The following is a 17577-nucleotide window of genomic DNA, read 5'->3' as shown; positions in this document are numbered from 1 at the left end:
TATTTTGTTTATTGCCTGTAGGATACTATAGAAGAGACATTAATTATATTTTTACTGTCTTGAAAATTTTTGCTATTTTGGAGAAAATTGCTTCGTTTCTAGGAGGTAAAATATAAAGTAATGCTATTTTACCTTCGAAATTGTTACGTATTGTGAATATTCGATAACGAAAATATTAGAATAATTTGAATAATTGCTATCTTTTTTCTATATTTTATTGTTTTGTTTACCTTTCTGTGTTAGGCAGTAGCACCTTGCTCTGAATTCCTTTGTTACAGTAAAGCCTGTCCAAAACGGAAAAAATTCTTCGAGATGGAACGATTTTATATGTTAAAGAGGAAAAAAATACCCGATACAGCGCGGTTTACACAGGTTATACACAAAAATCGATCACTCCTGAAGATGAAAATCTTTCAGACTGATGGTTCGATTTTTGTTGGAAAAAATATGCCTATAAAAATAATTGTTCTGTTATTTTTTTAAGGTTTTAAAACGCCCACTTTTAAAAATGTAATCGTATACTTTTCTTCTTATATAACCTACTTATAAAGGACGAAAAAAAATAAACTTAATGACGTATATAACGATGTAGCATTTCGATAATTCTATCTCTAGCTATTATGTAACTTTTATTTTAAGAATTTCCTGCTCGTAACTGTAACAAAATATTGGAAAATTTAAAAATTATCCAGCAATTTTTTTCAAATTTAAATAATAAACAATCCTATTATACACGTTCCGCTTCGATACCAAATTTTATACTGAAATAACGTAAATGTATCGGAATCAAAAGTAATAAAGCCATCAGTGGTAGCATGTTTTCAGATTTATTATATATATATTTCCTTAGCTTTAGCCGTTATTAAAATTTTAAAAAACAGTTTAAAGAAAGAAAAACTAAAAACATTTTATACATTCCGAAAACTTTAATGCACTCGGGCAAACGAATTCAATACAAAATAGATCTATTTGAAGATACACACAGGCTCGTGTAAATATATAATTTAATTGTATTTATTGGTGTGATAAGCCCTTACTATTATCTGCCTCACGGTTATAGATATTTTAATTAATTAAATTAATTGTATTAAATAGATACAGGGTGGCCTAAAAGTCAGTTAGCGACTGCAAAGGCTAAACTGCTGTCGTTTTATTGTACCAATTTTGTAAAAGGTTAACTGAATTTTAAGCCACCCTTTGTGTTAATGGAAAACGAAAGAAAATGGTTGCATAGAAAGAGAATCAACGACCTTGACCCTGTGAACAAATTGTTTTATGACACTAAATGAGAAATGAAACAACATTTATCTGTAAATCTGTTCTCTATCTATTCTCTAACAAATCAAGGGGAGTAATTTAATCGATTTGTTCGAATTTAATTAACTAACCTTGTACAGATGCAATGATACATGTATTTATATATTATGAATATATAACACTATACAGAAGAACCCACTTTATGATTTCATATTCTCTGTTGCCCGTAGTGTTTTATACAGTTCAAGCTGTATATATCTAAGAATAGAATCTCAGTTTATGACACCAAACAATAGAAAATCAGAATTCGATTTACGATGACTCGCTTAATAACGATTTCAGGAATCAATTAAGTCTCAAAGACAGTGGGTTTATTGTTTATGCCTGCATACCACAAATGTATAAACACGAATTTATATTATGTTTAAATGTGAATAAAAAAAATAAAAAAAATGCTATGTATAGACCTACTCTAACTACTGATTCTTAAAACAGAAACTTGAAATATTCATGTCTCACCACTTGACCCATTTTAAACAACTTTTTGTTTCTTATACACAATAAATTAATTACTTGATTAATGTAAATTTAAAAAATTCGGAATAATTTACTAACATTTTAAATTATAGATAAATAATAAACAGAAGCAGTTATTAAATTTATAAAGAAATTATTATTACCGTAAAACCTGCGTAAACCGGAATCGCACGGTACCGAATATTTTTTTCCGGTTTAAACAGGTATTTTTTAACATAGAAAATCGCTGCGTTCCGAAGAATTTTTCCTTGTAGATAGGTTTTTCCGTTTTGGACAGGTTTTACTGTATTTAATAAACATTTTAGTAGATTAAAAAAATTTATCGACAATTATAAAACAAAGAAATAATCCCTCGCTGATTTTTCATAATTATAAATAATTTACCGTACATTCATCAATTATAGTGAACAGTCTGAACCAAATTCAGCCCGAATCTGTTAATATATACACGGTATTTTTATAATTATTTCTACACATAAATGAATAATAGCACTAATCCTCATTCATATAGGCCTATACTACGAATTGACTAATATTTGGTAATTACTGTTTTCTTCTGATTAATTCTCTAAAAAATTAAGAGGCTCAGAGGTCTCTTCTATATTTTCAGACTTCTAATACATTAAAAACTAAATAAACGATAAAAAGGGAATTACTAAAAGTCTGAGTGTGAAGCATCACATTTAGACTTAGCCTTATAACTTAGCTAAAATAGCTTCTTTTTTAGCCTTTCATCGCTGTTAAAGAAAATTAAGTAAAGATTCTATTCTTCATTTAAGCTATTGGTGGCCTTTTCATAATTAGAAAGACAATTTAAGAATGCTCTTTCTCTATTTTCTACTGGGTAAAACAGTTAAAATAATGATTTAAATCTACTAAATTCTATCTCAATAGATCGAAAATCTAATTTAAAATCGTATTTAAGTAATTATAAGACCCATAAAGTAATAAATATACAGATGTTCACTAATTAAAAACACTTTTTAATTTACAATTATTATTTGGGCCTATGTGCTAATTAAAAATGAATGCAGATAAAATGCAATAAATTTAGTTCTTTCTAAAAAAATAAAATCTATGAAAATTTATTAAATTAAATCAAATTCATTTTGATCAATAACTAGAATGAATGTTTAGCAAATAGGAAAAATATTGATTATTAATTTAAGTTATTTAAATTTATATAACGAATTCGCGAATTTAAATTATTTTAAAATCCTTTATTTACATTTCTGAATATTCTGTTATCATTTTATTTTACATAAATTATTTCATTTTTACTTTAAAGGAAAGGGTGTTTACAGCTTTACACTCTGTTCCTCCATTATATACTGTACAATCCAATATTCGTCCATTGCAAGTTATACAATGAAACCTACGTAAACCGGACTCACAGATTTGGCAGATTTCCGTTTCGAACAGGTTTATTTTTAACACAGCGGTTTGAAGAATTTTTTTTCCTTTAGGCAGGTTTCCATTTTATTCAGGTTTTAATATATCATTAATTTATTATATATGCTATATATTAATTGTCAGTTTACAATAATAATTATATAGGGGAGACCGGGGCAACTTCGGCATGCGGGGCAAGTTTGTCAAGCGCTTTTTTTCAAAAACAAATTAAAAGGAGACTTTGGTTATAGGTTAGGCAGTTGAGTTTTATTGGTGGCTTGTTGAGTGTAGTGTTTTTATTGTTCTCCAACAAGCGTAGTTGAATTAATAAGCAAATTTTCATTTTCGTTCAATTCCATATAATATTTTGCTTCCATTTATATTGAATTGGCATGTTTTATTATAATTCCATAATAACGAAAGTTACTTTTCCTGTTAGAAGGATGTAACTTCAACTTATTCACGTGGCCAGATCGTGGCTTGGCATTCTGTTCTCAGGGTTGTACTTAATGTTTCGAAATCATGACTAGCGGGGTAAGATCGGCAACATAAAGCCACATTAGAAGCAAAGGATAAAAATCAAACAGATGATAAATGAAAACATGTTTGCATTTGTTATTCATGTATATATGTCTTTGAACTTGCATTTCGTTGTAATAATATTAAATGGGTGTTGGATTTGTATTTCTTTGTTTTAATAGTGAATTCCAACTTATACATTGTTAATAACATAATTTTATATACGTGCCTATCTTGCCCCATTACTGTTGCCCCTATACCAGGGGCAACTTTAATAAAAATAATTAAAATAATTACAACTTTACAAAAAGAGAGAAGTTGCCGATCTTGCCCCTATACCCGGGGCAACTTCGTCAATTTCTCTCTTCTTGTAAAGTTGTAATTATTTTAATTATTTTTATTTCCAAACTGATTTTAACCAGTTCTATAGTAAGGTAACATTCCAATAGACAATATGCAAAGCTTTTTTTTCAGTTTACAGCAGTATTTATTACACAAAATTTAAGTAAAGCTTAACATGCCGATCTTGCCCCGGTCTCCCCTATATAAACACGTATGACTTTGATTTAATGTTACCGTTTGTTTTTTTGTGAAATTAACGCTAAATCGAGTATGGCATTAAACAGAAGTGCTTCAATCAATAAGAATTATATGTAGTAATGAGGTTTATATACAAAGTTGAGTTTCAGTCTGAAAGTTGTATGATTTGGTGATAACATTGTAGTTTGCAATGCAAAATCATAAGTTTAGTATTCACAAATATTAAAGAATAATTGAAGAAGTTATAATTATTATAAAATTATAACTTTTAATATAATTTTTAACATATTTTAATTGATGTTTTATTTTTTGATTAGGCAATTTTCCCAATTCAAGATTAAGGAGGAAGATAATTCAAAAAAGAAAACGGAAATCGAATCGGTGGGAGAGTCCAGTAATTTTACTCATCCATGGGGCAATGCAGGCTGGAGCACAAGCTCCTGGTAGGGACACCCGTGCCAGTAAGGTCTATGGGGAGAAATGAAACTAAGAGTGATCACACCCACATTCTGTGGAGATATTTATCATGGTGGTAACCAGGTTCTAAGCATGATACCGACTCGGTACGTCGCCCGAGTTAACAAGGACCGCATTCGTGGGTTAGGCAGAGGCTCACGTTCGAAAAATAGGCTACAGTCTCCCTTGATTACCGGTGGCGAAAGCAGCGCCGGCCAGGCATGGCCACTGCAATGCCCTCAACAGATGTGAGGAATCAACCTAGCCTTGGTGTTTCTGTGGCAATGCATCCACAGACTACAAAGGCTGAAAAACCACGCCAACGAATGAAATGAACATCAGAAATGAACGAGTTTATCATCTGTACTTACTACACATCACAAAACTCGAAACAAACATGACAGCGTACAGACAACAACTACACCTTAGATTCATACAACAATATCCTCACCTCACTGTCACCGAACAAAGGATTGTCGATCAAAAAAGAACAATTATGCACAACAACCTTATCCCACAAACAACACTTTGAACTTATCAAACTGATTGCTGATCAAATACATCAACAGTCAGAAACATGTAACGTTAATGAAGATCACGTAACCTGCCAGGATAATCCAGCAATAAGCACTAATAATAGTGCACACACAACAACTACCACTAATGATACTACAGACACTTCCTCATCCACCACTGATAATGTAGACATAGATTTAGTTAATACGCTCTCATTTATATTTCAGGAATCACTCACTAAATATATAGGTACAGATCCCGCACAAAGACCACGAATAACTAAAATCAACACATCAAGACTAGTAGGGAAAACACTAAAATATGTAAACACTCACTACCACACTACATCCATTTAATTTCTACACTCTCAGACATTCATACATTAGTTTACGCTGAGTAGTGACACACCATGGACTGAAAATACAATCGCAGACAGATACACACAAAACACAATTCTATCACAAGCTTGCCCGACAGAGAATGATAGAAACACAAATTAATAACATTAGACAGCAATTAGACAGGCTGACACAATACACTAAAAGCAACGTAACACCCAAATTAAAGAAAAACATTTTCATTTTCAACATTTTCATCCAATGCACGACACTCAAACGATTTACAAAACACGTTCTCTACGAAAACAACAAAATAAATTATTTACAAACAATGAAAAATTTTACAGACAAATCAGTACTAAAACAAACACTGATACATAGCACAGTGGCACACCAACAGAAGAAGAACTCACAACTTATTGGTCTTCTCTTTGGTCCAGTGCCGACACACACAATGTTGATGCAGGCTGGATCGAGAAGGAGAACAAAAACTTGCACAACACTACTGAAAAAAACGTACACGACATCCGCTACGCTGTTAACAGAACACAACTGGAAGACACCTGGTTGTAGACAACATTCACAATTTCTGGTACACAAAGTTTACATCACTGCACCAGGAACTAGCTAAACACCTAACGAACATCATCATCAGTCCACAAGAAATGCCAGAATTTCTTACTCAGGGCATCACCTACATGAAACGTAAAAACAACAAAACCACAGACCCCACACAATACAGACCAATTACATGTCTTCCAACGCTCTACAAATTATTGACATCTTGTATCACAAACAAAATATACAAACATGTTGAAGAACACGACATTTTTACGGAACAACAAAAAGGTTGCCGTAGAAATCACAGGGGATGCAAAGAGCAGTTACTCATACATTCAGTCATGCTACGGCAAACACACAAACAACACAGAAACATACACATGGCATATATAGACTACAGAAAAGCATTCCACGGTGTTCCACACAGTTGGCTGCTACATATTCTACACATGTACAAAATACACCCATCACTCATTGCATTCTTCCAAAACATTATGTAGCACTGGAAAACAACACTACATCTCAGGATTCATAACATTTCCATACGAACAAATACTCATTAGGCGAGGAATTTTCCAAGGAGATTCCTTGAGTCCTCTCTGGTTCTGCTTAGCCCCTAACCCATTATCCAACATGTTAAATAATACGCAATATGGCTACAATATCAGACACGAAAAAACAACACAGTTTACGCTGTCATATCTTATGTACATGGACGGCATAAAACTTTGTGCATTCACACAAAAACAACTTCATCAACTCCTACAAATCACACATTCATACACCAAGGACATACAAATGAAGTTTGGTCTAGACCAGTGATTCTCAAACTTTTTCGATCCACCGCCCCCTTTGTTCCATAAAGTTATACCCAACGCCCCTAACCCATTTTCTCTTGTGTGAGAAAAGGATTGGAAATATTCTTAGGAAAACTTTTCTATGAATCTCACACTTTGTGCCCTTACTGTACATTGTTCTCATCATCTGGAAACCATTAAACGCAATGTTTCCTCTTATCAGCCCCAATTTTGCCTATGGTCACCGTTCAATACCCTGCCTCTATCATAGATCTATTCATCGCGCCAGAAGGGGGCGTTATTGCTTACTTTGAGAAACGTTGAGCTAAAATAAAAGTCAATGTGTTAGAAATATTCAAGTTGTGACCTTCAATAAAAAATAAAAAATATATAAAATGTCAACATTTTATATATATTCCGTCGAATTTTTATATATAGAATTTGTCTGCCGTCGCCCCTCTATATTTCCTTAACGCCCCCCAATTCTCTTTGAGCCTTCTACTGCCCCCCCTGAAAGCCTCCAGCGCCCACAAGGGGGCGTTATTGCCCACTTTGAGAAACGCTGGTCTAGACAAATGCAAAACACTTCACATAGAAAAAGGAGTTCTGAAGAAAGAAGTTTTTGCACTTGGAAATGGAGACGTTATTGAATCTATGGAAGAGGGCGAGCTTTATAAGTATTTAGGATTCCAATAGGCCAAACTAACAAAATACACAGATAAAGCAAAGATTAATTAAAGAATTCCAAAGTAGGTTAAATGCTATTCTCAGAACAGAGTTAAATGCAAAGCACACAGTTAAAGCAATAAACATATATGTCATCTCAGTACAGTAGACCCCTCTATAAAACGGGTTCATATAGTTCGGATTCCTACATGACGGCGAAAAAATTGCGACCGTATTCGTATAAACACGCTAAAAGAGACTCGTATAATTCAGTAAAACGTCATCGCCGACTCGTGTCGCGACAGTTTCGGTCGAATCTAGACCAATAGCGGATATTGCACAAACCGTTGAGTTTAAACGAGCAGCGGACCTATCAAAAACCATTTATTATTTAACGTCCATAAAAATTATATTTATATTAATGACGTCTCCAAAGTTCAGCAAAGTTTTCGCAGAAAAATAATTTATCAGGAAACACGCGCTCGCCGTTCGATGCGCCGCTCCGCGACGAAAACAAGTTTAAGCAATGGTGTCGTCGAACGGTGCACGCTCGGTAAGTAATCCTACAATTTTTTTGTTTATAGCACAGTTTATATGGATTATTCCCAAAAAATTATACGTATTTTGGAAATGTTGAGTCGAATTAGTCTAGAATCGGTTAATGTTATGAAAAAAACCTTTCAAACAGCCGTAGTCCGTAAACTGCATACGTGCCAGGCTGTGATTGGCTTACGTATTTAAGGACTCGTAGAAAATGAATTCCATAAAAACCGGAACGTATCTACCGTGTTATAGGGGGGTCGACTGTGCTCATATATTCTTTTAGAGTTATACATCGGACTCACACAGATCTCGAACAACTCCAAAGGAAAACAACAACAACACTTATTAAACAAACAACACCATCCTAAATCTGCCATAGAAAGATTAACCCTTCCACGTAAAGATGGCGGACGTGGCCTAATTGACATAGTAAATCTTCACTACAAACAAATACAGTCATTGCGAGAGTTTTTCTACAAAAAACAAGAAACACCATAGTTACATAAAGCAGTAACTCTAGCAGACTCAAATAACACACCATTAAAATTACACTCACAACATATAGACACGACATAACATATGAAAAGCATAGACACCATTAAGCAATCATGGGTTCAAAAAGCACTCCACGGCAGGCATCCCTACAACCTGGCCCGGGATTTTGTTGACAAAACTGCGTCAAATGGCTGGTTAGCTCGGGGATGCCTCTTTGGGGAGACGGAAGGATTCGTGATTGCCATACAGAGCAGGTCATAAATATTAAAAACTACAGAAAACACATACTCAAAGATACAACATTCACAAATGACACATGCAGATAATGTCACATCATGCCAGAAACTATAGAACACATCACTGCAGGTTGCGAGCTCTTGGCACAGACAAATTATATTCATAGACATAATCAAGTAGCAAATTCATCAAGAGCTTGCAAAGAAACACAAATTATTAGACATCCACAAACTATACTACAAATACATCCCTTAGACAGTAATGGAAAACAACGCACACAAAATGTACTACGACAGAGCCATAATCGCAGATAAAGCAATTTACCACAACAGACTAGACATCACACTCACAGACCAGACAAACACAATAAAATCACATACATTATAGACATATCTATTCCAAACACTCACAATGTACAAAACACATCAGCAAGTACACAAAACTCGCCCAGGAGATAAGGCATCTGTGGAGGATGGATAGGGTGCTTATTGTACCTGTCGTTCTCTCCTATACAGGTGTGATATCACATACATTACACAAAAGCCTGGAAACATTACAATTAAAAAGAAGCACACACATCACACTAGAGAAGGCCACTATTTTGAATACACGTCATATTGTTAGGAAATTCCTGAATACAGACACACACATTGACACACTTATTTAATTTTTGTCTTGTTTTGGTTGCTATGCCTTGACTCTGGTCCGGCATAGTACACAGCCACCGGTGTCAACCGAGCATAACCCACTAAACCCAACATAATAATAATAATGTCATTATTATAATTATTACATTATCTTTCTAAACTAGCTATTATTTAATATTTTAATTATTTAAACTAGCATTGCCCGCGCGGATTTTGCAAGCAAATCCCATTTATATTTAGTATTTCAACAATCATAGTAATTGTTATATAACACCTACCGCCGAGAATGAGGAGAATTGCCGAGAATCAAACGAACTATTTTCAATTTGATCAATTTTCTGGAACGTTTACAATCGTTCTATAATCGAACCAATACGCAATAACAAATTCGAATTTAAAACGGTTCGAACATTTTAAAAATCGAAATAGATAAAAATATTTATAACAATGTCTGAAATGTTATTAATTTAATACACCTAAGTACTCGATGAAGACTAAATTCTCTCCCTCTCCCGCTCGCGAGGGAATTTCGAAAAATCCCTTCTTAGTGTGCATTTCCATGGCATACCCTAGTAAAATGCAGATAAAACCAAAAAATCGCATCTAAAATAGTACAGTAAAAGCCATTCTTCCGGTTAAGTCTTAATCCCCTTCCTTTCCCCCCGAGGGGGAATTTCGAAAAATCCCTTCTTAGTGTGCATTTCCATGGCATACCCTACTAAAACGCAGATAAAACCAAAAAATCGCATCTAAAATAGTACAGTAAAAGCCATTTTTCCGGTTAAGTCTTAATCCCCTTCCTCTCCCCCCGCAGGGATATTTCGAAAAATCCCTTCTTAGTGTGCGTTTCCATGACGTACCCTAACTGTGTACCAAATTTCACCTCTTTAGGTTAAGCGGTCTGCTCTGGGCGATGATAAATCAGTGAGTGAGTCATTCATTCAGTCAGTCAGTCAGGACAAGCAATTTTATATATTTAGATTATTGTTATATAAAATTATATAGAAATAATAATTTTATTATTATTATTACCTAAACTAATAATTATATATTTATTATTTATAATAACGTAATTGTATATAAACTATAAATTTTTAGCAAGTCTAATAAACATAATCTTCAATATTTTAAAATAACATTTATAATATAAATAATTTTTTTTCAATTGTAATTTAAACAATATTTATACTGTATATATTATATACACTTCGTTTCCCTGTGCAATTTCAAAACCGGACCCCATCGGGCTTTCACCACACATACATAGCAACGATAAGTAATTTATTCGTTTTAAAAACAGTAAAGGACCCGAGTATACTGTAGGCATACTTACTTTGTGACGAACACGGGCAACCTAAAAGTTCTTTCTGGACTTTATTGCAGCTTAGACACGTTCAGTTCCTTCGCTTCTGAATTTTCGATAGAAACTAATGCTAAGCCACTTATTCTCTCTTCATCCGTTTAACTCATCAAATAATTTTTATGTAATTTCGGCTATTGCGGATAGTGCGAGGTCCAGGGCCCCTAGCTGCTTTCGAACCCTGTGGAATTGCACAAGTGTAGTTACGCCACTGATACGCTATATATAGTTCGATGCCATATATAGCAGCTAATATCTATATTTTAAAATTATTAATTAGAAAAAATACACTTTAATATAATGCTTTTATAAATATTACATTAATACAGTATTAATGTAAAAGTGATTTTATAATTATTACCTACAGACACAGTATAACCTGCGCTAACTGGAACCAGACGGTAACGAATATTTTTTCCGTTTTGAACAGGTTTTACTGCATAAATATATCTTTTTATTGGCTATTCAACGTACTTCAAAGAAATCCAAAGGATAATTTACAGATCTAATGGGTGGAGATTGAAGAAAAAATGATAAAATGTATATTCTACGATCTGATTTAAAAGAATGTACGACATTCTTTCTTCTTCTAGATCCGGCATTGATTATATTTTATTACTTTTTTCTTAAATTAGTGAATGTCTTTACTTTCTTATCATTTAAACTAAATTTTATCAATGTAAAAAATACTTTAAATCGATATACTGTATTTATTCCTCCCTTCTTTCGTAGCCTCTGCAATTTATCTTTAAGGTCTTACAAAAGTATGCTGATATTTATCTTAATTGGATTTATTCGAATGGTATTTTTTGCTAGAATCATTTTTCTAGCGGTGCAATTAATTATTCTTTTAAAAAATAATCTATCATTATTGTTTTAGTTAGGTTAAAATTTATAATGAATGACTTTTAATTTTATAACCTGTCCAAAACGGAACCCGACTACAACGGAAACCTGCCTAAACTGTAAGCATTCTTTATGATTATCTCTAATCAGTACAGACAATTAATCTTGTCTTTGACTGATCTTGATACAAGTTAACTTAATATAGCGAGGTGGCCCAAAAGTTAGCTAACTTTTGGGTTTTGTTTGTTTTCTGTTTCAGAAACGTTTGAACATTTGTGAACAGAAATTGTCAACTGAGGGGAACACCGTGTTTTCAGATTCGTATTTAAGTATCTCAATAAGGCAACAACAACGCTTTACAGCAGTTAACTGACTTTTAGGGACACCCTATACAGGTTATTTACTTAGTTAAACTTTCATACGCCAATTTTTTTCAAATTTAATTGTATATAATTTACGGCTATTAAATGTTTTAGAAGTGAATTAATTTATTTTTAAAAATTAGCTTTAAATAATTAATAATAACATTAAAAAATAATGTTGTATGTAAAATATAAAATCGCTTTATTTAATTTAAATATATATATATAAACCTGTGTAAAACGAATACCTGCCAAGCCGGAAAAATATTCGGTACCATTTTACGCAGATTTTAGTATATAAAAATATTTAATTATTTAAAAAAATACATACAGTATATACATTTAAGATATAATAGTATAAAAATTTAATATATTTATTTACATAAAGTTTATAATTTTTAAATGATTAAGCATTATTTTTATACATTGAAACCTGTGTAAAACGGAACGGCATGGTACCGAATATCTTTTCCGGCTTGGCAGGTTTCCGTTTTGCACAGGTTTTACTGTATTTAGATAGATATAAAAGGAGAGGTTTACATAAAAATTTCTTATCGGTTAAACCGCTTAAAAATCTTCTTTAATATTATTATTTGAAACTTAAATAAATATTTGAACGCATTTAATAAATGTAAAACGAAAGAATTCCCTCTTGTATTTTATAAAATTTTAGAAATATTTTCTATTGAAAATAAACAAAAAGTTTATTGACTAATAGGCTAATTATTGGAAGCAACATTTCGGAACAATAGGAACACATTGAAAGATACAGTCTTTTTTAATTCTTTTTTCTTTTCCTCGCTCGCCCGCATACAATTCAAAACAGGTTTCTGAGACTATTAACAAGTTTACAGCAACTTGTTCAAAATAAGCCGCCACTATCAAAGAAGAAAGTAATAATAACAAAATGAATGGCTGTACTTTACTCTCTTCTTCTTTTTTATTATTATTATTCTTTATAAGTAATAATAATAAAGAAAATTTTCTATCGTTTCGTTTTTATGACGTTTAATCACTCTTACGCCGCTCTGAAGTGTCTCGTACAATGTGTTTTGCATCAGATGAATGGCTAAATCCTTGTGGCAGCTTTTATGGATTATCAAGTGTTTAAAGTTCCTTACATCAGCAACGTGTGTGCAGGAAAGTGGCTATCGGTTTGCTGTGTTTCCAGCTTTAAAAGCCAGCAAGACGCCAGATCTAGTAGCTGGCCATTCTCTAATTACTACGCCGGGACACGGTACCCTGTCGTGATGGATGACCTGGCACCATTCCCTGCCTGAGACCAGCCCACTTGCCTCGGGCCGTTGATATTTTGAGCGGCAAACATCAAACACTCTCCTGCACATTCCACCACTCGCCTCCTTACAACTCACACTACAACGTGTAGTTACGCCGGAGGAAGTAGTCCGAGTGACTTTTGTGATAGGGGGTATCCGTCCGCTCGCCTAAACCAAGGACAGATTGTACGAAAGTTCAGTGTGTGGGTTGTGTGTTGTCATGTGAACTGTGCCGATTTGAATTCGACTCAATTATGCGCTTGTGTGTTGCGATATTGATCGCTCTTGTATGGAGATGTTTAGCTAGAGATTTAGAAATTAGACGAAGTAAGTGTGAAAGGATAACCATACCGATGTGTCAAGATATGCCATATAATTTAACGAGGATGCCTAATGTGATGGGACACACGGATCAAGCCGAAGCTGCTATACAAGTGCACGAATTTTTACCTTTAGTAGAAATTGGATGTTCGAAACATTTAAAATTTTTCTTGTGTTCTCTATACGCACCGATGTGTACCGAACAAGTGGACTTTCCGATTCCTTCGTGTCAAAGTATATGCGAAGAGGTAAAAGCGCGTTGTTTACCCGTATTATTACAGTTTAATTTTAATTGGCCAACCATGTTGAACTGTAGTAGATTACCTATACCGGAAAAGAATGCGCTTTGTATGGAGTTTCCGAACATAACCGACGAACGACATAAAACGAGACCGCAACCTATCGTCCCTGATAAGGATGCTGCTAAAAAAATAAATAGTCTACCGCTCTATCCTCAAAGACGTCCTGATAAATATCGACCTGTAGCTAGACCCGGTACACCTACTGTTCTACCTGGTGTACCTTCCATAGTATGTCCCGACGGCTATGTTCTTTTGACAGGAAAATCTAATGGTTGTCGACAGATGTGCGGTCGTGACGTATACTTCACTCGAGCTGATAAAAACTTTGTGGAAATTTGGATGGGAATATGGGCTGCTGTTTGTTTTATGTCGACTCTTTTTACAATATGTACCTTCTGGATTGACACTTCGAGGTTCAGATACCCGGAAAGACCGATTATTTTTCTTAGTATGTGTCTTTTCGTTACGAGTGTAGCTTATTTATTACGAATATTCGCGGGTGCTGATTTTGTATCGTGTGACCACACGGACGGTTCCCGTAGTCACCTCATTACCAATGGATTAGATAGTACCGGATGTATTGTAGTGTTTCTCTTGTTATACTTTTTTGGTATGGCTTCGGCTCTGTGGTGGGTAATTTTAACTCTTACCTGGTACTTAGCTTCCGGTAAGAAATGGGGACACGAAGCAATCGAATCTCGCTCCAGTTACTTCCACGTTATAGCTTGGACTGTTCCAGCGATTCTTACAATAGTGGTATTGACCTTAAGACACGTGGACGGTGATGAATTAACTGGATTATGTTACGTTGGAAATCAAGATCGTGACGCCCTTCTAGGATTTGTCATTGTACCTTTATGCGTATTTTTTTGCCTCGGTGCTGTGTTTATTGTGTTAGGTTTCGTATCTTTAGTTCGTATAAGGAATGCAATGATCACAGGTGGACGAAATATCGATAAACTACAAAGATTAATGATACGTATTGGGGTGTTTTCAGTTTTATACAGCGTACCAGCCGTTTGCGTTATAGGTTGTCACTGGTACGAATATACTAACCGACCTACATGGGAAGCTGTTGCCATGGTTACTGCTCTAGAGTGCCAGTTAAGAGGGGACAATGGTTGTACCCTGAGGAACAGTATTCCACGTCAAGAAGTATATATCGTTAAGGTGTTTATGTCACTACTTTTGGGAATAACGACTGGCGTATGGATCTGGAGTAGTAAAACTTGGAATTCCTGGGGTAAGTTTTGTAATCTTCGACTTTCCAGGAAGCCAAGAAGAGATTTTAAACAAACGAGAACGTTATATCACGCGCCAGGTTCTTCAACTAAAACCACTTCGTATCGGAAATCCATAAGTCAAGTGACTCGTGTATAATTATTTGAAATTTTATAAATACTGTATAAAGTTATTTATATAAAATTTTATATAATAACATTCCAAAATAGACTTAAATATACAACAATTGTTTTATTGTAAATACGTTTTGTCGCTTGTAAAATAACTGCATTTTTATATTAATATTATTATTGAACCGATGTTTGTATGATTCAATGTAGATGAATAATTCGTGTTCTAGGCTGATATTAATGTATAGAATAAGCAATCCATGTTCATGCATGCGTGGACTTGAATATAGATAATCGAGGTGAAGTATATTCTCATCGTGAATGAGACTAAAGTTATCACGAAAGCACTTGAACTTCTGATAAAGTCATTGATATAGCTACAAACATAAGATTTTCATGTAAATTATGTAATTTTACATTGTATTTAATAAAGAATCCAATGCTATTCAACTGTAATCAACTAAATTTTATTTAAATCTATATATATTTTCATTTTACTTGTTTATAAAATAATCATAAATTAAAAAATCGATTTTACAATATTTTAATTAACATTTTTAAAATATCTTGATAACAATTTTATTTTAACATTTAAAAAATTATTCTTTTATATATTTTATATAGAATTAAATTATTTTTAAGTGAAATTTAATCAAATATTATTCAATTTTCTTAATTAATCTTTAACATAATTAAAAATTATTTATTTATTTTTTATTAAGCAATTATTTATGTGTAAATTTAGTTTAAATTCTTTACCCAGTTTCAAAATAGACCAACTGATTTTAGTGTTATATCATAGATAAATATAGTACAATATATAGCGTAATCAATCATATTGGGTGAATATGTCCGAATTTTTAATTCAAAAACTAGTTAATAATAATAACAGAATAAAGTAGAAAATTAAAAATAACACCTTAACTCATAAATAATTGTTTAATAAATTTAATTAAATTATTAAATCATTCTTTGTGTATAAAAGATATATATTTAAAAATATGCTCCGAATTTTAACTAAAAATTGAATTTAAATATTTAGATATTTTTTTAAAATTAGTTTTCAGGTCAATGTTTCTTTCTTTCTTATCTTATCTGCGGAGTGGCTTTGATCTTCCTATGTTTATCATTTGACAGAAGATAAATAAAATTATTCATTTTCTATAAAAGGATTCACTGTTTTCTTTATTTTCACTTTTTAAATTTTATTTTAAGTAGAATCTAAACAAGGAGGAAAAAAATTCATTTTTTTCTCACAAAAACAAAAATTACAAAATTTAATTTTTAATTTAAAATTAAAATAATGAAATTTGTTATCCCGAAAGGTTAATTGATATAATTAATTCAATAATATAATTGAATAATTTTCGAATTAGTTTATTTATTAAAAAATGTATTTTTCAAAATCTTTAATAAATTAGACATTGTTGAGGATGTTATTTATAAATAATTTTAATTAAATAATTTATTTCTAAAATATTTGCTCAATTAATTTTTTATATTTGGCACAGCTTCAACAGTTATAATATATTTAATTGCTAAATTTTATTTCATTATTTAAATATTTTAAGGAAAAACTTCAAATTTCGATAATTATAAAGCAAACTTTAAACTAAATTTAGATTAAGGAGTATAAAATGTAATTAGAATTCTTCGCAATTAAATTAATCACCGAGTTCATATTAATAAAAATCTTATAACATTAGTATATGAAAGGCATAACTTAACTAATAATAAAATACTTTTAATATATTAAAACTAATAAAAGAATAATTTAATTAATGTGTAGTGTTCTAAGTTTCTACATAAATTCCAATTTAACCGCCTGAAATTACCTTTACTCTCCCTCACCTTAATTATAGCTTATTAAATACGCAAAATTAAGGCCTTAATAAATATTAATATTATTATATTATATATTATATAATAATATTATATTATTATATAAATAAAATTAAGGCCTTTTTATTACAAGCCTCTATGAATTGCGACAACGGCTAATTCCAACTCAAAATTTAATCTTTTATCTAAAAATATGATATAAACACATATAAATTGTATCGTAAATGTGNGACCGCTCCGAGCTCCATCTCACCTCTATGAGGTCTTGAAAGCTGGATATATATTCATGACTAGTAAATATATCCACACAAATTTTCCAAACATGTACTGCTAAGAAGAATATTTAGAGTTTCACGATTCTAATTTAATATTCAAAGCGTGACTAGTAGTGATTATAGTTGTAGTTTCCGTACT

General features: G+C 32.4%; 1 protein-coding gene across 1 annotated transcript; it reads left to right on the top strand.

Annotated features, from left to right (window-relative positions):
- Positions 1-13544: 13544 nt before the first annotated feature.
- On the top strand, positions 13545-15777 carry LOC111623209 (frizzled-9-like). The gene has a single exon (XM_023365709.1). The coding sequence runs from the start codon at positions 13601-13603 to the stop codon at positions 15347-15349; it is 1749 nt and encodes a 582-aa protein (XP_023221477.1). The 5' UTR covers positions 13545-13600; the 3' UTR covers positions 15350-15777.
- The last annotated feature ends 1800 nt before the right edge of the window (positions 15778-17577 follow it).

The sequence above is a fragment of the Centruroides sculpturatus genome, unplaced genomic scaffold (genome assembly GCF_000671375.1).
Source record: "Centruroides sculpturatus isolate CEXI.00-Female unplaced genomic scaffold, Cexi_2.0 scaffold8, whole genome shotgun sequence".
NCBI classification, from domain to species: Eukaryota; Metazoa; Arthropoda; class Arachnida; order Scorpiones; family Buthidae; genus Centruroides; species Centruroides sculpturatus.
Note: the sequence above shows the minus strand (reverse complement) of the source record. Positions and strands in the feature narration are given on the sequence as shown.